The 13,306-nt window shown below is 42.5% G+C and overlaps 1 protein-coding gene across 1 annotated transcript in view; it reads left to right on the top strand.

The window, feature by feature from the left end:
* Positions 1-13,306, top strand: part of LOC115407531 (cadherin-4) — a 230,361-nt gene that overhangs the window by 158,984 nt on the left and 58,071 nt on the right. Inside the window, exon 5 of the mRNA XM_030117896.1 lies at positions 7,058-7,255. Within this exon, the coding sequence (XP_029973756.1) occupies positions 7,058-7,255 (198 nt within the window). The remainder of the gene's footprint in view (positions 1-7,057; positions 7,256-13,306) is intronic.

Genomic DNA, 13,306 nt, shown 5'->3' with positions numbered 1-13,306 from the left:
CACACTTATTTTTTTTTTTTTTTTTTGCTTTTTTTCTGCTTTTTGCAAACTTTCTTTGAAGAAATCTTAAAATTGTAACTTTCTAATTTACAAATGATGCTTTTGCATGGTTGAGCATGCACAGGTCAGTGTGACACTGAAAACTTTTGCTTTTCCTTACAGATGAATAAACTGCAGTTTTTCCATCAGAAGGAGCCATGGCTGTACTCGTTTGGCTATTTCAAGGCATCGTTTTTTTAGTGAATACTTGCATGCTCATTTGATGCTTCCGGCCCTCAATAACACACAACATTTGTAATTAATTAGTTATGTAATGCATCTAGCAGAGAAAGTAGATAATCATGAGAAAGTGGTTGAGACCTTGGTCATTGGGAAAAATATCTAATTACAATTTTTCAAACAGGTATTGCAATTTATTTCATTAAGTGTACTTATTGACCTTGAATACAACGTGTTTTGTCCATTCTCCAGCAAATTGTAAGTTTCCTGCTGTAGCTATATTTACATGCTCTAAAGGTAATGCCTTAAACAAGTATGTATTATAAGTTTTAAAACTTATAGCTCAGCTGCTATAGCAGCATCACTTTACCTGTGTGTGGCAAACAGCTAAACTGAGGATTTTCCAATTGTTTGTTTTGTTTTGTGTTTAAATTCAGGTGAAAATTTATTGCATTTTCTCTTCATAGAGACGATTCCACCTCACCGATTCCAGAGAACCTTTTACTGTTGCATGTCTGGTGCTTTGAATCTGAGACACTCCAAATTATTGATGCACTTTATTTCTTTGGAACTGACTGGACCGGCTCTGCCGACGCCGTTGTTATTCAGGCAGCTCTCCTGGTTGTTTGTTGTCGGTGGGCGGATACTCCTGTTACTGGGTTATGGCGGATGATTATTTAGCAACGCAGAGCAGTCGCTGTATTTACATAGTGGAATGGCGGTGGTGGCTGGAGGGGAATTTATGCATTCTTTAAACAGTAACCTTTGCGATCAGGAAATTGCAACACCGTGAGTTAACTTCAATTAATCATCAAGTAAAGGATTAAAAGACGAGTAGATGAGTAATATATTTATACAATTTTTTACAATAATACACTATATCACAGTTTAATCAAAGCACGATTAGCTACAGCCAAACATTTGCATAGCGTAATGCACCCACTCTAATGGTGAGAGTTATCACCAAGGGACTCAATCCCATTGGAAGAAACTTCTGCTGTTAGTATTTTGTACAATTTTTAAGTGAAGTTGTGCACATGTACAGGTGGGACTTTAGAATTAGAAGAAAACGAGCTCTGCGGCTTGAGCCACAGCCATTAGTGACCTTGTAAGAGGTCATTGTTGTTTACAGTTTGGTATCTGCCATCTTTACATTCTCCGGATGCAGGTTTAAAGCTTTACATTTGGTATTTCAGACATTTGAGAGGACAGATTCGTAGATTACGGAGCAAAGATTTGTCTGTTGGGTCCAGGTGGAGCAGAAATTTCTGTCTTCCTATAAAATTGATGTCAAAATATGATCTTCTCTCACTGCATTCCTTCACTTTTAACAACCTCTTCTTTTGCGCCGTTTCTTTGTGGAAAACGTCTCTAACGCAGCGCTCGCTTGATGAAACCGAACATGACACCTCAGCCCCTTCCCCTCCACACACCCACACCAACGCACACACCATATGCCAGGTTGCTTGACACATTTTCTTTAAAGCGGTCTTAAAAGCCTTTTTTTTTTTTCTTCCCTTTCTTTTTTTTCATGTGTGTCCGTCTAATGAAGTCAGCCTTGAAAGCATTGTTTCCACTGGCAGATACAAGCCAACTTTCTGAGGGACCTTGACCAGGGAAGAACAAACATAGAAAGAGAGAGAGACAAAAAGAAAACACTTTTTATAGACTGCATCGTGCGGGACCTTCAACTTTCGATATGTGCCAGAAGCCATCGCCATCTTCCAACACGGGAGCTCGCTCCTGTGTTGTATTTTATTTTTATACACAAATGTCAACCGCTGTGGAAGAACCGTGAAATGAAATAGTGGGAAAGGTATTAAACACACTTTCCTCTTTCTATGTAAATGTATGGTGATTGAACATCTTTTTCTTATGCAGCCCAATTCCCAATCTCAGGATTTCTCTTATATTCTGACACGAACACATTATTTCTCACATGCACACACATCGGCGTAAGGTCATATCAACATGTTTGTTTATGCTTTGAGTCTTTTTTCACGTCCGTGCCCTTTACTTTTCTGTAACTAGAGTCTTTAAGTAATATTTGGAGTGTGGTTATCAGATGTTAGATTTGTTTATTACAGTTATCATTTAGAATTTTTATTAGATCTTATCCAATCCAATCCACTTTATTTATAAAGCACATTTTAAAACAGACAAATGTCTCCAAAGTGCTGTGCAAGAACAACAAAATAAAGACAAATACAAACAATAAAGCCATAAAATGAAAAAAACATAAAATAAAAACTTGAAATAAAATAATAAATAAGATAAAAATAAATTAAAAGACACAGAGGAGCACACAACTCACGTGGCGTTAAAAGCCAAAGAATAAAAGTGGGCCTTTATAAGACGAGACTTAAACAGTCCACAGTTCGGACGTGGTGGAGCAAAGCGTTCCAGATGCTTTTTTTATGGATTTTTTTTTTTTTTTTCCTGAGTCATTCTCACCTCTCGGACCCCTAAAAACTCAGTGAATTTCAAAATCGTTTTTGCAAAAATAAATAAATAATACATTTAGCATCATCATGACAGCAGCCTTATACAAACTCTCCAGAATTATAAATTCTGCAGTATCAGTAACAAACTTGAAAGCAGGATGGATAAAGCAAACGAGCTTCAATGATAGCCTCCTCCGGCTTTTCCATTTGTTTATTTCTGACTGAAAGGGAGGAGAAGAAGCCAAGGATGAGAATATCCTGAACATGACAAAGGACAACAGCAGAAAGACAGGACCAGTCAGCGTCTGTGTAATTCTCTGGATTACACGGATTGTAAATATGGACAGTCTCGCGTACTGATTACTTATAAATACGTGAAGCAGCATTTGCCATATGTCTTTAAGCCTTGGTGTGACATTTATGTGCTTCTTCCTTTATGAGAATTGAGCTCCCTTTTTCCATAAATCCTGCCACGTTTCCTTGATCCCAGGAGATTTTAAAAACAAAAACAACACAGGATCATTTAGATGTGGCTCAGAGTGGATCCCACTCTGAAAAAAATACACAGAAATCACTTTAGGTCTAAATATGTAATAATAATTATAACACAAAAGAAATATACACGCGGTTGCCATTTGTGGCTCCGTTTGATGTTGGCATGATCTTTATTTCCACTGTCACTGATTTGTAAATGAATACATGGACAGAACAGCTGCTGTCTTATAGAGCGCGGCTGTATATTATCTAGTCTGCAGCAGCCGTTCTCCAGCTCCAGAATACCACGGCCCACTTCAAAATTATGTAATCTTCTCCGGTCCGGCCAGCAGGAACATCCACAACCTGATCACAACAGGCATTTTCCCGGCGAGAAAGAAATGTTCAGTGGAAACGTTCAGTGCCTCATGGGGAAAAAAAAGGCACAAAGAATTAACTTTCACATCTTTCAACAAAATCGTGATTCTGTTCTTACAATTCATCCAGCTGAGAGGTTTGAGTGAGTTTGGAGTTGTAAAAATCAGCTGAATGTTCCAGTGATTTCAATAAAATTAATATTATTATTACATTTTTTTTTAACTATTTAATTGAAGTAATGTGTCCGTACGTACATTTCCCAGATTCCAAACTCCACCAAAACATTCAATACTTTATGATTTACCTCTAACGGCGTATCTTCAACCCCCCTCGAGGTTCATCAGTGATCCGTTTCCCACACGTTGGGAACACCTGGTACAAAGTTTTACTGTTTTACTCAATCTCCAATTTCTCTTATTTTAGACGCTCATAACTCAGATCAAATATTTAGTTTTGCTGTCAATAAAAGAAGAAAAAGCTCCAGCTTCTTGAATCAAAATTCCATCTCCTGTTGCTGATAATGGTGAAAGATCACTTGGAAATATTTTTGATTATGGAAAATGTAGATTTCTATATCAGTACCAGAGGTTGTCCAGCGGCTCACCCTGCCTTAGCTCCTCACAAAATCAGACCAAAACTACCCTACAGGAACGACTGCTGCCTGAATTAAACCCTCCCTCACAGTGGAGACGCTGTGGAATGATAAACATAGAATCTGTTGGGGTCTGTCTGTTTGGCAGGTGAAAGGTTTTTGCAGCTTTTTTTTTTTCCCTCCACCTTCTGGTACATCATCAGCCCAACACTGTCCAGTACTTGAGGAATCACTGTTATTGAGACAGGCTGTCAGAACCCACTGACCAGGAGGAAAGACGGAGAAAAACAATAACAATGCGAGAAGACGGCTGCTATGCGGGGAGCGGGGCGGCGGAGGATGGCTCCGGGGAGCCAGATTGAGACGGAGCGTGCGAGTGATGCACGGCTCCAGCAATGATGCCCGCCACTGAGTTCTTGACATGTTTTTATCGGCCGGCAACCCTGAAATAGTGTTGATAAACGGGGAGTGGAGCAACTTGGCAGAGAGTCGCTTTAATTAAACCTTCAGAGCACCGTGTGAACGGTGGGCGTTACGTAACGCACGACTTGAGATGTGGACTTGACTTCCTAGACCTGGTTGTCTCAGATACGTTTAAGAAAAAGCTTTATTACTCGACTTTTATGTAACTTTTGGCTGCTTCCGCCCCGTTTCTGTGTCAGGTCTGCAACTGTGTCTTGTGTTTGGCAATACCTCCACGTCAGGACATTAATCCAGACAGGTGATACGCTCCATGGCGTCGGTGTTTGATGTAGCCGCTCTGGCTCATGGATGAGTTAATGTTCACGAGGAGATTGAAAATGGGCTCCTTTCAAGTTCCTTATTTGAGCATCTTTCAAAAAGACAGGTTTGTGATGGTCATTTCTCTCTGCCTTGAGGCAGTGTGTGTGAGCGAGGACTGCGATGGGAACATACTGTATGATTGAAGTGTGTGTCTGTGACTCAGCTGTCATTGTCTGCTGAAAGCGCCTGTAAATCCAGCCTCAGACATGCTCACTGTTAATAGACTTTTTATACCGAATATAAATGACAAGGTCTGTAGTTTATGGTCTCTTCCGCATACATGCACATGAATGCACACACACATGCTGAACCACGCACAAACACACACAAAATGGAAAGAAATTAACCTTTTCCTGCTCGAGGCAGTTATATGTGTCACGAATCAGTCCTCTTATAAGACACTCAACGTATGTATACTGAACTGAGGTATTTCCACTACTGTACCACTGCTGCTATTCATTTCATTCATTCATTCATTTTCCGCCGCTTCATCCCTTTCGGGGTCGCGGGTGGCTGGAGCCGATCCCAGCTGCTGTGGGCGAAGGCAGGGTACGCCCTGGACAGTTCGCCAGTCTGTCGCAGGGCTGACATATATAGACAAACAACCATTCACTCACACATTCATACCTAGGGGCAATTTAGGGTGATCAATTAACCTACCATGCATGTTTTTGGACCGTGGGAGGAAGCCGGAGTACCCGGAGGGAACCCACGCACACACGGGGAGAACATGCAAACTCCACACAGAAAGGCCCCGAGCCCCGGCCGGTATTTGAACCCAGGACCTTCTTGCTGTGAGGCAAGAGCGCTAACCACCGCGCCACCGTGCTGCTATTCATTTTTCTTTAAATGCAAATTGTTCATAGAGAAGTCCAGAAAACATCCCATCATTGCTTGGATTTATCACAAAAAAAAACCCTTTTCAACATCATGTGACCAAACAAGGTAATAAAAATAATTAAAATACATTGTTCAGTGGCATTCTTTGTGTATAATTTTAATTTAGTCGTAATTTCAAAACAATGTTCTTCTCTCAGACACTAGATGAAGCCCCTACCTCCATTGGATGAGGTGGATACTGTATTTAGTTTGACACATGGTGACTTATACAGTGGGAACTAACCCAGTTCGAGTCCAGGCTTGACCTGAGGCATGAATGCAAGTGTTATAGAAAAGGGATAGATTAATCTAGAATTTCATAGAGAATCAAAAAAAAAAAAAAAAGAGAGAGAGTTACATGCACCAATTTAGGCACACATACAACCAGGTAAATAAAATCATTGATGCTCAGCACTGAGGATTCAGTCTTTTGATGAGTGGAGCCAGTTATGTGGAGTCTATTGTATTATTCTGCAGCATAGCAGAAGAAAGGAGGTGTGTGAATGACTTCAATCTGCTGCCAATTTCCCTTTTCTCCAGTCACATGCCAAGAAGACTTGCTGCTACTTAACAAGTGAATCAGTGATTCAGCCACTTGTCAAACAATGGATGAATGAGGGTTTTTGTGTGAGAGAGAGATTGGGTCCATTAGGTGTTTCACATCCAAATTACAGAATGTATATTTCACAATTTCTATAATACAAATCCTTTCCATAGGAATGGTAAGTCTTCCCAAAAGAAATACTGTATGCAACACAATCTTTAAGCTAAATTCTTATTTGCGAGTTTGTTTTATTTAAATAAACAATTCAGCAAATAAATATAATACATAATTAATGGTAACCAATGAGAGAGTGTTATACAGCAGCCAATTCAGACATTACAGACAGCTTTCTTTATTAAAAAGTTGCCTTTTTTCTATAGCTGGGCTGCAAATGAGTTTTAAATTAAATGAGATGACAAAATATTTTGCTGAGCGTTGACATTACTTGGAAACTCTGCACAGTACTAGTTAAACAAGAGACCATTTCACCTCGTTCAGAGGAGCTTCAGTGATTCAGCCTGCAGGAGGCAGATCTGTCTGCTGGTGAGGAAGGGGGCGGGTCCTGTAAGGGAGGGGGTGAGGCCCTTCCAAATAAAGCAAATGAACTCAAAATTCCAAAATTAATTTTTCTTTGTCAGAAAATTTTAGTCTGACATGTGTCTTGTGACTGTCTGCTGTGAAAATCGTCATTTATCTGTATCTTTACCAATTTCCTAAAGACAGACTCGTGTGTGTTTCCTCCAGGTCACAGAGGAAGAGAGCAAAGTCTCGGAGAGGAAAGTGAAGAAGGAGGCCCTCCCGGCTCCCCCCACTGTCATCAGGTTTTCAGGATCGCGAATCAACGGCACGAAAGGTCTGCGGCGGCAGAAGAGGGACTGGGTGATCCCACCAATCAACGTGGCGGAAAATTCTCGAGGACCGTTCCCCCAGATGCTCGTCAGCGTAAGTGACGCTTTTGATTGGTTGCGCTGCTGAAATTTACAGCGCTGATTCCACGAGGACCCTTCAGAGCCAGCCGTGATTAACGGCGTGCAGAGAAAGAAAGAAATTGCATTTTGCGCGACTAGTTTGTCCTCTGCATTCTCGCAGATGAGGATGTTGTGTTCCACTGATCTAATTATAACCCAGAAATCCAAGAAGGTGTTTGAACAGCCCTGAATGACCCTGTGAAGTTCTCCCTTCAGACGCTGAGCGGGCTCCAGGCACCGCTCGGCAGCAAAACTCTCCCACAGTGTGAGGTCCGCCGGGTTCGCCGTGAAGCCAATGATTACTCCTTCCCTTTTATGCATCCGTCCGTTTCTTTTTACAGGGCATTTCAAATAGGTTGCTCAAAGTTCACCACTATTTTTATACCTCCTTTGTAACAATACAATTTGTCACACAATCTCTCCTGAAGCCGTAAATCTGGGCCTCCTGTGAGACGCAGGGAGGAAGAATGAAGTGTTGGCGGTGGGTTCATTCCCTCAGCTCTGTTAAAGACATGTCGGTTTTAGAAGTTGGATGAATCAGACCGGACCATAGCCGTGTCCTGCATGTAGTCCTAAGAACCTCTGCGTATTATCACCTCAACTTCATTTCAAACAAGACTAGAAAGAGGAAATGACTGCAAACTGACATTTAAAATGTATTTATTTCTGCAAAAACATTGACTATTGATGTCTTTAATATATGAGCAGTGCATGCTGGTAGTTGGAGGTCGAGCCTGTGCACCTGTAGAAGGACAAAAAAAAAAAAAACATGAATAAATAAGAGTTTGTCTAACTGCTGGTGCAAGAGGCTTGGGATGCAGCGTGCTTAAAATTCAGAGATACTGTCACAACAGGCTGCGCTGGCTTGTCTCTCTCATGGCAAAGCTCTACATCCGAAGCTTGTGGTGCGCGCTGTAATTCATCAAAAAAACATTCCAGGACTCTACTGCTCCTCTTTCTTTCTCTCTTTATCTGGAATATCTAGCCATCAGCTTTTCCTCGCTGTTTACAAAACTCTCACAGTTTATCTCTTTTGGGTTTTAAATTGTGCAAAAGAAGCATTTTTTCCCCCTTTTTGTTTCTCTTCTTTGTTTTTCAACCAGGTTTCATCCAATCCTCAGGGAAAAGCCTGCGGAGCTACTTGAAGGAAACTTTTTATCCTCCTTTTTTTTCTCTCTCTCGCTCTCTCTTTCTTAGCGAAACAAAAACATCAAGTCAAAGAGGGGAGAGTTTGTAAGTCTCTGTTTTAGAGTTGGAGTGCCTCTACAGCTGGAGTGTGTCCCATCAGCCTGGCACCGGGCGCCGTTCTCTTCCGAGCCCGCCGAGCTCAGTCGAGCTGCGCCGGCGATAAAAACTGGCCGCATATCGCCCCGCTATTTCCCCGAGCCGGTCAGAAGCAGAGGGAGACAGAAGGAGCGGAGTCGGCGGGAAGGGGAAAGGGTATCAAAGGAACATTTGGAAGTATAGCGCGCAGCCAAACACAATCCACTTTGTGCAGTAAATAGGTCCGTCAGGGCCCGGTGGGTCGCGGCGAGCCGAGCGCTCAGAGGAGGAGAGAAGTGATGCGTGTTGATGCCTCTGTTGAGCTCGCAGCCGCCCGTCTTTCTCTTTAATGATGACTGGAGGGCAGGCAAGGCCATACTGAGAAGTAGTGATTTTAACAAGGAGACGGGGCTGGGCGGCGCACAGGGGTGATTTTGCCGTTGTTATTGTTTATGTGTTTAGTCTCATTTAATAGCTTCTTTTGTCCACTGTTGAGAATTGAGCGTTTGCGCAACAGTTTCCTCTCCCCTCAGTGAAAACCTGACTGAAAACAGTGTAATAAAATCCAAACAAATCTACATGTCACCACGTAACATAGAATGAAAGCTTTTTTTTTTTTTCATTTTAATATTTAATATGTTGAAATTGGTTAAGGTTTCTTAATGAAACGTGTTAGAGAGCAGAACCTGCGGCGTGTGTGTGTGACTCCCTGCAGTCACGCTCTGTGTGCTGTGGCTGTGTGATGCCTGCGCTAATGGCCTGTGAAGTTAGTCTCTCTCCTAATGGGCTGTTCTGTCATCCCGCGCCGCGCTGACTGACACGCAGACAGCGGCCTTCTCCCACAATCCCGCCGCCGTCTTCCCCCCCCCCCACCGCCCCGGCCAAGTTGCCAGCCGTCGGACAGGTGGGGTGACAGCAGCCCTCACCTGCATCTCCGCGGGCCCGTACGACTGTCACTTTGATCAGGCGAGCATAAGATCGGGCAGGTGTCAGGACGGACGCCCGGCCGGCCGGCCGCGGCGCTCCCAGCCTGACATGGCTCCAGGGAAATGTTGACTGCCTGGGTGAAGTCCTGGCAGAACTGTACTCCCGCCAAGGCAGTGTCAGAGCTCGCCGAGATGCTATTGACTGCATTTTATTAATAGCTGTGCTGAAATAATTGCCTCAGAACTCCACTCTCTTCCAGCGTGCGTCAAGACGCCGTGCGCACGCACGTCTCCGCAGCTTAATATTAGACCTTGTCACAGGATGGTGGAAGTGAGCGTGGACTCTCCGTCTTTTTTTGCGGGTAATGGACAGCAGTGCTGCACTTCTTCGCTACCGAGTGCGGCAGCAGCTCTCAGCCGGAGTGTCACAGTTGTAAGACTGAATTTATCTTTTGTGTCCTCGCACTGCCACGCGTCCTGACACCAGAGGGGCGTGTGCGTAGATGGGTAAATTTTATTCCCCAAAAAACAAAAAAAGGGAGTCGTGTCAGTGAAGGGGGGGGGGGGCGTCGGGAAAGTCCTAAAAGCACAAACACATTCCAGAGAAAACAAAGATGGGAAGAAATCCCGAAAAGCCTTAACAGAGAGAGAGCGGCGTAATTTTTCACAATAAACAGGTGTTCTCCGTCGTTCTCTTTCTTCTGTGGCCAAACAGCCATCAATAGCATGTAAGGCACATTGATTTTTCACAGGGGCTTTTTGAAACCTTCCATTGATCCACACACTTCTCCTACGGCAGAGAGGCATCGATTTCTTTTGCTCGGCTAAATAAAGACTCAACATAACCCCCCCTGTCCCCCCACTCCCCACCTACCCAATCCTTTAACCCCCCCACCACCACCATTAGAACAACCGTCAGCAAAAAAAAATTAAAAAGAACAAAACCCCAAAACCCTGATGAAACAACAGTTTAGGCAAGGAGTAAGATGATGTATGAATCAATGTTTGTCCAGTGTAATGCCTGTTTGCCGGCTGCTGGGGGAGATAATCGAGAGAGAGGGACGGAGCAAACAGTGGTTTAGGCTGTCAGAGTTGCTGGGCGCTGTCAGATGAGGTCAACGAATCTCCTGAAATGAGCTTCTGTTTAATCCAATGTCTGTATTTACACCTTTAATAGATTTGACCTGCAAGCTTTAGAAACATTTAAAGAAACGGTCCACATTTTAGGGGAGCTTCTTTCTGCTTTCTTCCTGAAATGAGAGAATCGATACCGCCGTCCAATTAAAGCTGAGCCGCAGTCGTCCACAACTCGCCTGATTTAGCATCAAGGCTGACATCGTAGTTAATTACAGCAATTATAATGCTTTTCAGCGTTTGATGCAAGTTTGCTGCAGATTTTGTGACCTTCAAGTAAAATTTGGCAACACCGTGTTGTAGTGGTTGAAAGACCTGTGTTTGTTCTGGCCTGTCTGTGTGGAGACTGCATGTTCTTCTTCTCGTTGTCATCATGGATAAAGAGGCTGTAGAGGAGGTGTGTTGTGTCCCACTGTTATTCACACTGCAATTACAGAAAGCTTCAGTGGTTAACGCTCAATCAGACCATAAATAATTAAATAGGTTCCAGATCTACTAAAGATCTGTGCGTTTATGGAAATGGGTACAAACCTGATATTGTTTCCATCCGTCACGTGGGAAGCTGCTCCGCCAATGGGACGCTCCGAAGATGGAGTTCCACAGATGTGCAAAGTGAGACTATTGATTTAACACTGTCGTATTCGACTATGTGAAATATCGGGCGTGTGATCCAAATTGCACAAAATACTGTGAATACTGTGAAGAGTGTCTGCTAATGCATTCATTTAGTGCTTAATGTGATTTAAAACATCTGAATACATTTGCATCGTCCATGGTTGCTTCTGTTCGTAATTCGTTTAAAAGGAGGTGCAAATTGGTCAGTATTTCCTCAGCTGACGCCACAACTCTTATTAGTGGATGATTTCTGTGCACTCGCTTTTTTTAGGGGAGCAGATTCAGTTTTAAAATAATCTTAAATAATTGATGACCTCCCCCACCAACAGATTCAACTCCACGGTGTCACATTTCATTCCGCGCTTTTGGAAGCTCAGCGCTGATTTCAGTTGCAAATAAACATGGAAAAGAAACTGTTTCTAGCAGATTTTTTTCAATTAATGCACAAAAAAAGGCTCATTTGGCTGCGATGACAAACACATGCAGAGTGAAAGCACAGCGAGTGAGCTTAAAATTTAACACAACTTATACAGGTTATTTGTAAATCAGGCCGTTTGTGTCTTTTAGGTTTCTGCCCTTCTTCATCAGAGACACTCACTAAAACATGCTCATCGAGTGCTATTATACCTTCCACCAATGGGATTCAAACCCATGTCTCTCAGTCATGATCAGATGTTAACCTGAAGCACAAATCGTACAAAAATTCAACAAGATGAGTCTGACTGTCGAGCATTCAGGTAGAAAGTTCAGTTTTCACCCGGTACTCTTTTCACAATGTTCTCGTCGTCGCTTGTCTCCCCATTGTTCATCAATTGCATCGGTTTTATCTCCGTCTTCAGCCTTCTCTCCGCTGCCTTTGTTGATTCACTCCTGAACCTCCTCCGCTCCGGGTGATACTTTACTGTTTTGTTTAACAAAGATATAATTTCGAGATAGAAGACGTTTATTTTCTGAGTTTGACGGGGAGTTTTGAAAGGGACTGCAATTTCAGCTAAACTGTTGTTTATTGGATAATATTTCTTTGAAAGAATATTTTTCTGTCTGCCGGCTGTCCTTGAGATGGAGAAGCCAGATATTCCAATAAAGTGTGGTTTCATCCTTCAGTAATCGCAGGGCATGATATTGATAGGGATACCATAGAGAGGGGTATCAGCGGCGAGAGCAATCACCCAAACAAATGAAGGCTTGTCCAAAGCCCTTCATTGACTAAAACGATGGAAATGACTTATTTGTTATTTTACTCCTTTGAACCTCGTCATACCTGTCAGTAATTTGTTGTATGTATTCATCTTCTGGTAGAAACTTTAGAGCCTGCTCGTTAAATAGTGCACAAAATACCGAGGCTTGTGTCTGATTCTGTGTGTTGTTGTGCGTCTGGTTGTGTTTATGGCGCCCGCCGCAGCACCTGTGCTCCATTTTCTACATCTCTCTCCATGGAGCGTTAGGCCTGTGACCGCGGCAGCAGAAACATGAGATACCCCTCCCGGAGGTAGAACCAAACACAACATAGTTTTTCCTCATCTCTAAGGCCCCCCACACATGAAATGGATTCTTGTATAAAAATATTTTAATGCAAAAGTGGTAAAATTGATCTATATTGTTATACACCCACAGACAAAAAATGAAGTCTGTTCGTCTGGAGATTGAAGCATATAAACCCATGTAGATTCACTATGGAAGCACCAGAAGGTCTATAACTTGGCACAGTGAAAGCCAGGATATCCCTACACATTCTAGAAAAAACAAAATGTAAATATCTGAATTCAAATAGGAGAAATAGTCATTTTAACACATGCCTACAATAGGCGAGAATGGAAATCTATGTAGAATATTCTCTTTACTTTTTAGTGGCTTTCTAATGGAAAGTCATAACAACACATATGAGGGCTTGTTTGAAAGCTGCCATTCTACTGAATCCAGCAATACCAATTGTGTACTGGTATCTTGTGTACTCATCGAGTTATCTCACAAAAGGTGTGAGGTGTCCCAAAAGAATAAAATGCCAGACAGACGCAGAGACAAGGAAATGTCTTTTTAATTGAATTGTTTTATTCAAAATAAATGCTCCTATATCTAAACATAGCTAA

The sequence above is a fragment of the Salarias fasciatus genome, chromosome 20 (assembly GCF_902148845.1).
Source record: "Salarias fasciatus chromosome 20, fSalaFa1.1, whole genome shotgun sequence".
Classification (NCBI taxonomy): domain Eukaryota; kingdom Metazoa; phylum Chordata; class Actinopteri; order Blenniiformes; family Blenniidae; genus Salarias; species Salarias fasciatus.
Note: the sequence above shows the minus strand (reverse complement) of the source record. Positions and strands in the feature narration are given on the sequence as shown.